The 14,583-nt window shown below is 32.5% G+C and overlaps 1 protein-coding gene across 1 annotated transcript in view; it reads left to right on the top strand.

Annotated features, from left to right (window-relative positions):
• The window catches only part of LOC145292891 (uncharacterized), a 41,205-nt gene extending 26,837 nt beyond the window's left edge, over positions 1–14,368 (top strand). Inside the window, exons 3-5 of the mRNA XM_080139028.1 lie at positions 751–932; positions 7,247–7,388; positions 10,493–14,368. Of these exons, the coding sequence (XP_079995154.1) occupies positions 751–932; positions 7,247–7,388; positions 10,493–10,552 (384 nt within the window). The 3' untranslated portion in view covers positions 10,553–14,368. The remainder of the gene's footprint in view (positions 1–750; positions 933–7,246; positions 7,389–10,492) is intronic.
• The last annotated feature ends 215 nt before the right edge of the window (positions 14,369–14,583 follow it).

Below are 14,583 nucleotides of genomic sequence, written 5' to 3'. Positions count from 1 at the left end.
ATAAATTCAAAATACTGAAAACAAAACGGTAAAATAGTAAGATAAGATTTACCATAAGCTTAATTATATGAAAGTGACATTTTTATTATCCAGAAAAATTTTATTGAACAAATGTTTCAAAGAAATAGTTATTTTTATCTGAAAACAAAAACATGGAAACAACTATAAATGAAAGCACGTGTTTTTTCTTTTCTCATGCAAAGTATCTAAAGTTTCAATAAAATATGTTGTTTTTTTTGTAATGATGAAAACAACTTGTATTTTTTTTTTTCAAAAAATGTTTCAATAAATAATTTTTTTTTGTAATGATGAAAATAATTTTTTTTTTCTTGGAAACAACTATGATCGAAAACAATTTTTTTTTTTTCAAGAATAGTATCAAATAAGTGATTTTTTTTCCTATTAAAAAAAAACATTGTCTGTTGACAGCTGATTGTGGATTGGCTAATCGCAGTGACTTTTCCGGCTGCTTTTCTCATAGCTTACTGTAAACTGCTTGAAAATGCTTATGCTACCTTGGATCAGGTTCTGGATCAGTATGGATCTCATTAATAATTTTCACTTTTGAAGAAGAACATTTTAGTCGAAATCACTTGAATAATCATTAAGAAATACCTCATTTTCTATAACTCTCTACCTTCTACTTATTGTAAACAACAATCATTTTCCCAGATTAATAATGATGTCACATGTCTATTATATTCTTTCATTGACTATCTTTACAAGTTTGCTTTTTGTCTTTTTTTCTAGCCCCAAACTCCAATGAATGGCCCACTGTTAAACAGTAGTGGAGAGGAAAACAGCAGTCCAGAGTACCTCCAGTTCATGAATTCACCTTTCAGTAGAGCAGATGATGCCTGTCATAAGACAGATATGTGCCATGAAGATGATCCGATACGACATCAGCACAAACTGAATGAAAGAAAGAGAAGGTGAATGTCTTTTTGTAGATGAGTTTTTTAATAAGTCTGCTGGAATTAAGTTTGAAATTTAAATCCTATGTTTTGCTTTTTGAAAAGTCTGTGACCATATTGTTTATTGGCACCAAAGTGTTTGAATCATGAAAATGGAAAATAACTTCAGTTTACACTACTCCCTCTCCCCCCACACATGAACATGCACAAAATGAAGCAGTATTTACCTTATGCCAGTTGAGTTGGCTTCCTCTGGGGAAGGAAATTTCTAGGGAATATTAAATTCACAGTACACAGTTGCATGTATATCCCAGTCATCCCGAGATGACGATGTTAAGATTTTGCAATTCTTGCAGGGAGGTGTCAGTGTCCACCTACATACAGCACCTGGTATTCCCAAATGGTTACCTATTCGGTTCTAACCAGGCTCTACATTACTAAGAAGACTGATGTTTTAACATGATTATGTCACACACACACATTTGAGCAATAGAACATCATTTTTTGTCAATATTCTTGTCTTTGATTCAATGCAAATGCATAAATTAGAATTTTTTATACACAAGTTAAACCAATTATTGCATTTGAATAAGATTATCTAAAAAGTCACCCAGAGCATAGATCTAACTTTTGAGAAAACAGAGTAGAAGTATTAATTATTACGTTATTTGTAATTATTGTTGCTTGTGATATGGATTGAACCTTCACTCAACCGTCACTTAATTATTCTTAACCTTTTGGCTAAAAGCAAATTCTAATATTGCACTTTATCTTTTCTGTTTTCACTCTGTGAAGGAGAAATCTTCAAAGACTGAGAAATCTATGTAATTTATATTTTTCTCTCAGTCTAGGGAACCTTTTTTGTGAACCCGAAGTTTTTCCACTTTAATAACTAACCTAATTTTTAATATTATCCTCATGGAGATGAAAATAGATAGGCACTGTCACTTATGTGAATCAATGCTTCTTGTTGTATCATAGGTCATGGCTGATAGAATGTAAAACAATCTACCACCATGGATAAAATAAAAGTGCTGTTTGAAATTCTGTATGAGTTCTTGAATTTGACATTAAGATTTCCAAGTTTTAAAACATGCACCTGAAGAAGGCTGGAGGTTATATAGGCTGAAACATGAAAATAAAAACCAAGATAAGAAGAATGATCCAAATTATCAATCCTCATCTAAAAAATACCCCTCCCCCCAAAAATCTAAAACTAAAATTTCAGCATGACTCGACCAAGTGTCAGCAATTTTATCTTATCTTTATATTATTGGTTTCTCATACTTTGTGATAATTTTTTTATTTTATCAAAGAAAGGGGAAAAGATTATGTATCATCAGCATCCAATGATAAGGCACAATTTACTGAGAATATCTCAAACGACAATTTGATTTCTATTATATCTAAAAGCTTTTAATGTCGACACAGATATTTGTAAAACATAATAATAAAAAGTTTATTTTTGTAACATAATTAATCACCAAATTATGACAATTCAAAGTTTCTTAGAAATTAGATTTGCTGTGTTGTGTGCTATTTCTTCAGTAGCAAATTTCATGGTGTATAACTAAAAATGTTGCTTCACTGACATCCTTCTTGATTCATTCAATGCTGTATATAATCAAGAGGTTATTCATGTGTGAACAGAAGGATGCATACTTCCCTTCCCCAAGAAAGGTGACCTAAGCAAACCAAGCAACTACAGAGGAATAACACTCACTTCAATTGCAGCAAAAATCTACAATGCCATGCTTCTCAACCATATCCAACCAAAGACCGAAAAATTGCTCAGGAAAGAACCAGAATGGATTTAGGAAGTCGCTTTACTATTAGTCAAATTTTTACTGTCAGGAGACTAATCAAAGAAGTCAAAGCCAAAAAGCTTGAGGCAGTTATGCTCTTTGTAGATTTCTCCAAAGCTTTCGACTCTATATATAGAGGAAAAATGGCCAGCATCTTAAAGGCATATGGCATTCCAAACAAAGTCATTAACACTATCATGATGCTTTATAAATACGCTCAAGCAATGGTAAGATCGCCAGATGGTGACACTGAATTCTTTGACATTGCATCAGGGTTCTTTAAGGAGATACTCTAGCCTTTTTTTCTTTTCATTGTCTTTCTTCACTTTCTACTTCGCACATCTGTTGTTATACATGGCACACTGGGTTTCATCTTTAATAGATCCAGAAGATGCCAGCCATCAGCACACATAACTGATGCAGATTGCGCAGATGATATTGCTCTGTTCATGAATAACACTGCTGATGCACAAACACTGTTACGTGAGCTAGAAAAGTTTGCAAATGATATTAGTCTTTACATGAATGTGGATGAGACAAAGTTTATGACTTTCGATGTGAAGGAGTAGATCAGAGCTTTAGATGGAACAACACTGAAAGAAGTCACTGAGTTTATGCACCTGGGTAGCAACATAGGTTCCATGTAGAGAGAGATATTGAAATTCTCATCTCAAAAGCATGGGCTGCATTGGATAAGCTGCGGTCAGTATGAACTTCAAGGCTAACTGACAAACTGAAAAGGCAGTTCTTCAGTGCAGTGGTGGAGTCTGTCCTTGTTTATGGTGCTACAACTTGGACACTCACCAAAAGATTAGAAAGAAACTTAGACGGCACATACACCTGTATGCTATAAACAGTGTTAAATATATTCGGGCAAAATCATCACACAAAGCAACAACTTTATGGTAACTACCTGCCATATCTACTACCATCAGGGAACAATGTCTATGATTTGCCGGTCAGAGGAGCAAGCAAGAGTTGGTGAGAAATGTATTGCTGTGGACTCCATGGCACAGGTGCACGAGCATAGGACAACCTAGATCCACGTACATCCAGTAAATTGCACATGACGGCAACTGCGATCTTGAAATCTAAGGCAGCTGATGGAAGACAGGAAAGTCTGGAGAGAGAGAGTCACATTGGTCCAGGTAAGGAGCCCGACCAGATAGATAGATAACTAAAACTGCAGTTGCCTAAAAACTAAATGAGTTATCACAAGTTAAAATTGAAGGGAATCTTACTATAGTTAACCATTTTTTTCATATTAAACTCTAAGTTGGTTTTCAGTATATAGCTAAAAGTGCAGGCTTTGAACAAGTGAAAAATCCATGCAAATGTAATGTCATGTTGTGGTAAATGAAAATTAATCATAATAGAAGAAGCAATAATTATTACATCATGCCTGTTTAAACATTGGGTAAAGTCCCATTATCTCAAAGAAAAAAAAATGTAAAAATGACATGGACATGTAACTTTATTCATATAAAACAACTAACACATTGAATCTTCTTAATATCATTCATATTACAGTAGATGTCAGTCCAGATTTCTTTTTAATAATGAATAAAAAATAACTCACAGTTTGACTATGTAAAATCAAATCAAAAATACAATTTGATAATCGGACAAAAATTTGATTTTTTTGTTGTTGTAAACAATAACTTAATGCATCAGAATTACATTTTCAACAAAACCTGTCCAGTTTTAATGTGTGGAAATGATTTTAAAGGTTTTGTTTTTATTAAAATCTTTAAAAAATCATTTCAACACATTAAAAGTAGGTGGGTTTTGTAGAAAATATAATTCTAATCGGTTATTTGCTGTTGTTGTTTTTTTTGTTTTTGAGTTCTCAAGTGTTAACTATTCTGTATGTTTACCAACATTTTCAATAGGATTTTCGATGCAAATATTAATGTGTTTCACAAAACTTTTCTTAACTCCAAGCAGTTAATTTATATTGCTTTCAATTTTGCCCCATTCACTCATTATTTGTTGCGTCAAGTGTATTAGATTTGTAAATTTTATTGATTACACTTTCTCCTTTGGCGGCGGCATCATTGTCGTCATCATCATCGTCATCATCATCAATTTAAAATCTGTTTTACCTGCTGGAATGTGTTTGACAGCTTTTAGAAACTGACTTTTTAAACTAACCCTAATCTATAGCCCAGTTTTTATCTCTTTCAAGTTAATCTTTGTCATTTTCGCTTATGTTTTCCTTAATTTTCCCCTGATAACTAACTCTGCTACATCAACTGCTAACATCTACTAACTCCAAAACTCTCATCTATTCTTTCAATGTGACCAAATTAACAAAGTCTTCTGTTCTGCACATATTTCCTTCCTATACTGTTTAGATTTAATCTTCCTCTGGGGTTATCAGCACTAAACCTGTCTTTAAGACTCACATTAAACATCCACAAAATGCCTCCTATGAAATCATTAATTAAATTCAAAATCCTTTCTACAACCCAACCGTATTTAGTATGAATAAGCTTCAGTTTATGGCTTACTTGTCCACCAAGTTTCAATCATGAATATTCAACAGTTTCTATTTTATCACCATTCATTGATATTGAAGGACATTTTGGTGATCACCTCATCAGTAGAAAGTGTGATGTTAAATAAGCTTCACACATTCCAGATGATAACTCCCTCCCTGTTCCAATTTTGATCAGTGTGGATTATCTCAAAGATAATGCCTATCCATTGCGCCACTAGTCCTGTCTGTATGCCGAAAGATATTACCGCGACTGTATACAGACAGTGCTAAATTCCATTGACATGGGCAGGTAATTTTTTCGACAATTGCACAAAACAGCCCCAAAACTCTTATTTCGGACTTTTTGTTGACTCGGCATTGTTCGTTACAAACCATGTATTGATAAGGACAATCTAGAGACTCACACCTTTCAAGAAAAAAACAATTTTTCAATTTGGTGCATCTGTTCAAAAGTTTTATATGTATATATACACACACATAAATAAATAAATAAACATTTAGAATTTTATTAATAGTATAGATTACATTGATGGCATTTTTTAGGAAAGGTCATTCTGTATCACAATTATAATATGTATAGCTAAGTTATCTTTTACTAATTTGACCTATGTAAATTACACTGTATCATTATTATCATATAGACAGCATAATCACACTGACACGCCAGTTCCTGTTAGAACACCGAAGTTAAGCAGCATGATCCTGGTCAGTACTAAATGGGTGACTATTTGAGAATGCCAAGTGTTGTATGTGCTCTCCGCTTATCTCTGCATTGTTGCCAGTCATCCTGGATTTTTCATTGCCACTGGAATCAGGCAGTGCCAAGTCAGGAGAGGTGAGGTTTGGGATTGTACAACCCTTGTTTCACAATTACATGAACAGGAGTTCTTACAAGCGGTACCCATTCTTTTGAAACAGAACGGAGGTCGTAAAATATTATGCTTGTTCATCTGTGATAGAGTTGCCTTTCTTTTGTTTGTTGTAAACCTATTTATATCTCGATATATTTTCAATCTAGCTATATCTGACAGAAAAGAATGTAAAGACATTTTTATCTTAATAATTTAAATTTCTCATAATGGATTTTATATTGTAATATAACAATAAATAATCTTAATAATTTAAATTTCTCATAATGGATTTTATATTGTAATATAACAATAAATAATCTTAATAATTTAAATTTCTTATAGTGGATTTTATATTGTAATATAACAATAAATAATCTTAATAATTTAAATTTCTCATAATGGATTTTATATTGTAATATAACAATAAATAATCTTAATAATTTAAATTTCTTATAGTGGATTTTATATTGTAATATAACAATAAATAATCTTAATAATTTAAATTTCTCATAATGGATTTTATATTGTAATATAACAATAAATAATCTTAATAATTTAAATTTCTCATAATGGATTTTATATTGTAATATAACAATAAATAATCTTAATAATTTAAATTTCTTATAGTGGATTTTATATTGTAATATAACAATAAAAATATGTTCCATATAGTATCAAGTTTGAAAATAAAATTTTAATAACATTAAACATCAAATTAGTTTTTCTTTCCATGATTTCAAATAAAGAGAAACGGGTTTTAATGATCATACTAATATAAGAACAAGGCTAGGATTATGTTTATACAAGCAACTAGGCACCAATTGTGAATTTGATACTCCCAAGAAACTTCCTCCTTTGAAAGAAGCTGGTGCAACCTGTCTAGGATGAATGATGCTCCAGTCAGTATCTGGTTGTGGCTGACAGAACAAGAACAATCTACCCTTATGGATTAAATAAAAAAAGGGTTCAATTTAAAATTTCATATTGATTCCCAAGTTTGAATGTTGCAGGTTACATCAGTTGAAACGTTGTGAGAATGACATCCATGCTGAGAATAGTATTTCAAATAATACAAGGCTAAGATTTTATAGATAACTTTTCCCATGTTTTAAACATTTAGGGATTCATTTTTTTTTTCATGGTAACAATGTGATTTTTTTAATCTTTGTTTAGAGCCCGGATCACAATTGCCTGTGATTTAATGAGGAGATTAGTTCCTGGCATTTCCGATAAAACAGATCAAGCCACAGTTTTTGAATATGCAGCCCGTTACATTCATTTTCTGCAAACCCAAGTGGGGAATAAATACAATCGGGTGAGTAATACCAAATTATTTCATTTTTATCTCATACTATCACTCAATTTAAACCTCCTTTTCAAAATGGAGGCTGAATTAAATTAAGAGCATGTATGAATATTTAGCCAAATCATTTTGTCATGAAATATCTACATCATCATCATCATCATCATTAGGTATTTTATGTTTCTACATGTATTATCACCTTTCACACATTTTTTTTTAAATGATCTCACTAAATTCCAAATTTTTGAATGAATTGTTCCAAAATCAAATTATGCCAACTCGTTAATTAAAACAGTACAATTCAAAAAGTAACTTTTGATTTAATAATTCAAATAAAGTTTAGCTGACTTTTATGGTGAAAAGACAGAATATTGTATTAAAAAGAATTAAATTATTACAATTTTAAATAAATAAATGTAAGACATATTTGTTTTATTTAATGAATACTGAATGATCAACAATAATTATTTTTACAGAAAAAGAAAGAGTATTTTTTCTTAATAGTATTGATGGGCATTCATTATTTCAAAAATCATATTATTACTAATAGTAAATTATACAGATTGATGAAGAAATTTCCACTAATCTATATATTAATATGACTGCCTTTCATCTTCATGTGTGTCATTCTTAGTTATTAAGTAGCAGCTGACAGGGTTGAAACACGAAAGAGATGTGTACATACTGGAAAGGAATTCACGTATGTTAGTATATATGAGCGGGGAATATCAGCCATAAGTATAACACAAAATCATCTTATCAGATTTTCAAAGTCAGACCCAAATAACATTTAAGCTGACAAATCAAACTTTGCTTCTGACTAGCCAATTTCCATATTTTATTGCTATATAATCTTATTGGCAATATAGAGATTTCCAGCTACGGTATAACGGGAAATGTTTTCTCAATCATTAAATCATTTCTCTCCGATAGGCTCATAAGAGTAGTGGTCGATGGACAAAAATCGGAGGCCTGCAATATAAATGCTGGAGTCCCCCAGGGGTCAATCCTGGGCCCAACTCTCTTCCTGATCTACATCAATGATCTCCCTAAACACATACTTAAATCATTCGTTGACATCTATGCTGATGACACAACCATCTACGGCAACACATCAAAAGCTGTAAATGACAAAGTTCTCTCTGATTCTCTGTCCTCTGATCTCGAGCACGTGGTTCAGTGGGGGAAGATGTGGCTGGTTATCTTTAATGCATCCAAAACCAAACTGCTATCCTTACATCATCAACGCTCTGATCCCCATCTGGCATCAATTGTGATGGATGGCTCTCGTCTGGGTGAGGCTCTGTGTTTTGACAAGCTTCTGGGCTTGACCTTCAGTCCTGATCTGAAATGGAACACGTACATCAAGTCTGTTGCCAAGGTCGCTGGAAAGATGGTGGGATCCTTCTACCGCTCCAGAAGATATCTCACTACTGATGCAATTCTCTATCTATATAAAAGCCAAGTACGTCCAAGGATGGAATACTGTTGCCATATCTGGGCAGGAGCTGCTAAAAACAGCCTATCCTGCCTTGACAGAGTACAAAATAGACTTTGTGACTTAGTGGGGGATGCCCTTTTCTCTACCCTGCAACCTCTCTCCCACAGAAGAGACGTTGCGAGCCTGTCCTTGTTTTATCGTTATTTCCATGGCAGATGCTCGTATGAACTCCAATCTCTGGTCCCCCCTCGCCAATCTTTCACGAGAAACACCCGTCTAGCTGAATCCACTGTGAAAAATTTCCCCCACTCTATATCTGTGCCTAAATCAAAACACGGATTCCATGAACAAAGCTTCTTTCTTAGAACTGCACGCCTGTGGAACTCTGTTCCGTCTGCCTGCTTCCCTCCGGACTACAATTTGGATGTCTTCAAGTCCAATGTTAACAAATTCCTAATGAACCGCCCCCTTAAGTAAACACTTCAGCAAATCTCCTCACTAACTTAATGTACTTGCAATAACCCTTATCCCTGAGTGGCTTCCGGGCCTTGATAAGTGGTGATCACTGTGTAAAAAAAAAAAAAAAAAAAAATAATAATGTACTTAGTCATGATTTATTTTGAAATGTCATTTTAATTTGTAATTTTATTTGAGACATTTTTAAACTTCAAGTAGACAACCATTATATTTTTCAATTTAATCAGTTATCCCATTGCTGATTTTTATTTTTAAACCATTATTTAAAAATGTTTAATATTAGCAGTCATCTGGGCTGTACTAAATGATTATTTTAATAAATTCTGGCTAAGTGTGTTAATATATTGTCAATAACATAGTGCAACAATAACAAATGAAAATTGGTCAGCCAGAAGCATGATTTCTTAGCTTAAATGCTATTTGGGTTTAACTATGAAAATTTGACACGATAACTTTATATGTTGGCATCAGAAAAAATGTGATCTTTTGGGAAGATTATAAAATTCCCACATGCTTACACTTCTTTGCTGAGAAAGAGAGAAAAAATATTTTTGAAGGATGGAATCATGAAATTGTCTGAAAGATAAGCAGAAAAATAAAATATATTTCTTCTTCTTCTTCTTCTTCTTCTTCTTCTTCTTCTTCTTCTTTAGTAGTAGTAGTAGTACTATCCATTTTACATGCTGGCATGTGTTGGACAGCTTTTATATATAACTTCCAAAACCAGTCTATCAAGTCATTATTTAAACTACACAACAAAAATGTGACAGATTTTCCTTAGTTGAGGCAAAATTTTTATTGGCCAAATGACTTTCCTGACACAAAGCAGATGTTGATGGGGACTAGTGTTTTATCGAGACACCATCTCTAAATGACTGCCTACCAAGACTAGAGAGCACTTCATCTTTCCTTAAAAGGTTAAGTAATGTGGGCAACATTTGATTAGTAAAATTCTTACTCAAAGATTAAAGTTTAAATTGCTTATATATAAATTGGATGCATACTAAAAGCCATATGAGTCATATACAATGCCATTGCTATAAAAGGCCGAGAGATCAAACATTTGGTCTTCTTTATTGGGGGCCATATTCTATTAAAGTCATATTTAAACATTTTTTTATCTTTTTGTTTACTTTATAAATTAAATTTTTTTTTCTTTTCCTTTTTTTTATCAATTAATTTTATTTTTGTTTTTCAGAATTTTCTTGTCAAATATTCCCCTTACAAGCTAATGGAAATTGAAAAATTCCTTCCTTGAATAATTTCGGAACTTAACATTTGATTTTTGAGAGGAAGCAGAACTGAAGTTTTGAGGAATTGCTTCTCAATTTGAGCCAAACTTTTCTCCATATTTGACCTGTATTTCTTGAATTGCTTGTTCATTTCTAGTTCTTTTTATTGTTGGGGTTATTCTTTTTAGATCTGTTATTTTATCATTAAAAATATTATTTGTTAATTAACTGCCTTCAGAAAAAATAAATAAAAAAACAATTAAAGATTATTAACAGTAGATAGCAAAGATTCATATTGAAAAAAAAAAAAACTAACAAGAATGCTTTTACACAGTTTGAAATTGTCCGAATTAGGTTGAATTACCCCTTACCTCAGTCAAACTAATGAAAGCCTGTCACCTAAAACTTAAATTTCAGTGAAAACTAATTTTTAAACTCTTGTGAACAAAGAAATTCTGAAAGATTTCATTGTTCTTTCAATTTTTTTCATTGACTGTCAAAATGTAAAGAAGTAACTCATGATAAAAAAAATATAGGTATCAAATACATATGTAAGTTTAGTTGATTTTTAGGTTTTACAGCATGCCAACGATTGTTGGATGATTTTTATTCCAAAACTGAGTACAAAATCGACTTTGCAATTCTGTTCTGTACAGCCCCTTTCTCAGAAAAGAGACATTGCTTGTCTCTTTCTACTCCATTTCAGAAAGTACTTGACTTCTGATGCAATCCTCTACCCATACAAATCAGATATTCCCTAAGATGGAGTACTGCTCAAAACACTCTTGTCTTGATAAAGTACAAAATTGACTTTGCAATCTAGTGAAGGATTATCTCTTTTGTTCTCTACAGCACCTTACTCACAGAGGAGTTGAGAAGAGAGGTTGCTAGTTTTTCTCTATCATTATTTTCATGGAAGATGCTTGACTCAGCTCCAATCTCTGTTCCTTTTTGTAAGAAATTCACAGCAAGAGCTCATCTTATTACCACCACTGCAAAAGAGCTTTCCTTTTCCTCTGTGTGCCTAGTAGCAAGCTGAATTTTCATGAACATTTTCTTTTCAAAGGCTTCCTCTGTGGGAGAATAACCATGAGACTGCTGACTACAACATGGTCGTCTTCAAATCCAATGTTAACAAATACTTGTCACAACTGTTCTCATAAATAATTGAGTTTTGTTTCATTCTTATTTTCAATCCTCTCATAATATTCATTATTCAACTAACAAGCTATCCATTTTATTAATCCTTATTGTCAAGTGACTTTTAGCCTTGATTACTTTTCTTATCTTCAGTGTTATTCTCACAACGTTTCGATGTAAAACTATGACCTCCTTCAGGTGTAGCTTATTGAATTTGTGAATCTTCATAGAATTTCAAGCTGAAACATTAAGGATTGAACCTTCAACTTTCAGAAGAATGTCACTTAGAACTGAATTTTACTTAGTAATTTATTCATAATGCCATGAGTCCTTGCAGGCAATGAACGTTTTTTGCTGCCATAGTCCAACACAAAGGCAGATCAAATAGTGTGCCTCTTTAATAGTAGTAAAATTTCAATGTTAAAAACCCCTATAAAAACTACTTATTTCTTATGAAAATGCACCATTGTACTATTGGGTCGATTTAAAAAATAAGAGGCTTTTTTTTAATAGCAATGTTATCTAATATATAAAGTAAAGTCAGTCTCTTGCTTAATTTTTGTCATTGATAGGTTTCTTCCTACAGAATCAATATCAATTTTTGTTATAAACTTAATGTTGTAGTTTTCACCAACCTCTAAAATATGTTATACAATTTTTTTAAATTTTCAAATTACTTATCAATTGAAGACAAAATCCTCAGATTATTAAAAAAATTTGAAAAACAAATAGTGTTCAATTTTTAGAGGTGGTATCAGTTTGTTATATAAGTTTAACTGAAGATGATCCCACCTGTTTTGATATTAAAAGATGAATGATAAAAAAAGTGAAGAGAGGGATGAAATGATATAAATAATTAAGACAGGGAGAGAAAGAAGGGCTACTATCACATCACAATGTATTCTGACTTTGTAAAATTCTTTGATTTTATAATTCTTATGAAATTATGATTAGCAACCAATGTCAAAGCAAAGAAATTATATATTTAATAATATATATAACAAATACTGATCCAAAGTTTGTAAAATGTGAAAAAATGTTAACAGATCTGAATACACAACTACATAAACTTATTTATGTAAACTAATTATTAATGTTTCTTTGTACAGGTTGTCAGTACAAAAACTTAAAATACCTTTGTGAAAACTATTCATCATAATCATCTTATTTTGGTATTTAAGTTATTGCAAGGGTCCCACACTCCAGGGCATCTATCTATATCTATCTGGTTGGGTTCCTTGCCCAGACCAATGTAATTCTGTCTCTCCAAATTTGCCTGTCTTCCATCAGCTGCCTCAGATCTTCAGGATCACAGTTGGTGCCATGTGCAATTTGCTGGATTTACATGGATCTAAGTCATCCTATGCTTGTGCCCCCATACCGTGGAGTTTATAGCAATGCATTTCTCACCAGCTCTTGCTTGTTCCTCTGGCAGTGACTAGCAAATTGTAGACGCTGCTCCTTGCAGGTAGGTTGCCATAAAGTTGCTGCTTCGTGGGATAATCTTGGCAAGATATATTTAACACTCTTCATAGCATACAGGTGTACATGCTGTCTAGGTTTCTTTCTAATCTTTTGGTGAGTGTCCAAGTTGTAACACCATAAACTAGGACAGACTTCACTACTGCTCTGAAGAACTGCCTTTTCAGTTTGTCAGTTAGTCTTGAAGTTCATACTGACGGCAGCTTATCCAATGCAGTCCGTGCTTTTGAGATGCGAATTTTGATATCTCTCTCTGTTGAACCTATGTAGCTGCCCAAGTACATGAACTCAGTGACTTCTTTTAGTGTTGTTCCAGCTAGTGCTTTGATCTCCCCTTTTGCATTGAAAGTCATAAACTTTGTCTCACCCCCATTAACGTAGAGTGGACAATGCCAAATAGCACCTCATACCTGCTCTCTATGCAGTCTGATCCAAACCGTTGATATCGATCATGCTGTTTGCAGTCAAATCACCTCTTAGACACTCAAGCCAAATCTTTAGTCCATCCCATTCGCGAGTGCCTGTGTATGCAGACATGTTATGGAGTTAATACAATTGGTGGCATGCTGTACCTAACCAAACCACCTGAGATGCTGAGCATGTAAGGTATCCAAAACTCCCACCAATACCAAGTTTCTGATGAAACATAGTCAAAGGGATCTTTTATTCCTGCTTGCTGTCACACAAGGTCTAAAAAATAGTCAACATCTAAAATTCGACTTTGATCAATTCCTGTTGTCATGTCTTAACATTTGATTCTGGTGTTTTACTCCCACTGTTTTTTTTATACTTGATAACAAGATTTGGCTTAAATGTTTGTCCATTTTGACATGAGATTAATTTGGCTACCTTGTCACTTGTATTGTTTGAAGTTTTAAAAATCTGGTGAAGAATTCTAGAACATTCCTGTGATTATAACCTTGAGAAAAAACTTGAATTATCTGCTCCACTTTGTTTCAACAAATCCAACTATCTTGTTTCTAGTGATCTCATTTAAGGTTTGGAGTCCAAAGCAAATCAATATGTATTTTTAATTTTACATGGACAAAAATTTCACGCAAACAGAAAAAGGAACAAAACAAAAAAATGGGAAACTAATTTTTAAACGAATGCAACATAATTCTTGCAAACGTTTCTAAATAAAAAAACAAACAAACAAATCTCTACTGATTTTTGTTGTTTTCTATTTCCCTAAAAGAAGTTAAAGGAGTCAGTGAAAATTCCCAAGTACCACTGGGAAAAGAAAAAAGAAAATTAAAAGGAGATTTATGTATTTAACAATATATTAACTATAATTCTAAAAAAATCAAAAAATGCTAAATATATTTAATAAAAAAACATGGTGAGTTTTATAATGATCAATAATTTGTTTGTTATTTATTTCCTACAACAAAAATATACATAGACATGCATTATGATATATATATATATATAT

The sequence above is a fragment of the Euprymna scolopes genome, chromosome 14 (genome assembly GCF_053919585.1).
Source record: "Euprymna scolopes isolate OS-2025 chromosome 14, ASM5391958v1, whole genome shotgun sequence".
NCBI lineage: Eukaryota > Metazoa > Mollusca > Cephalopoda > Sepiida > Sepiolidae > Euprymna > Euprymna scolopes.
This window is presented reverse-complemented; position numbering and strand designations above follow the sequence as displayed.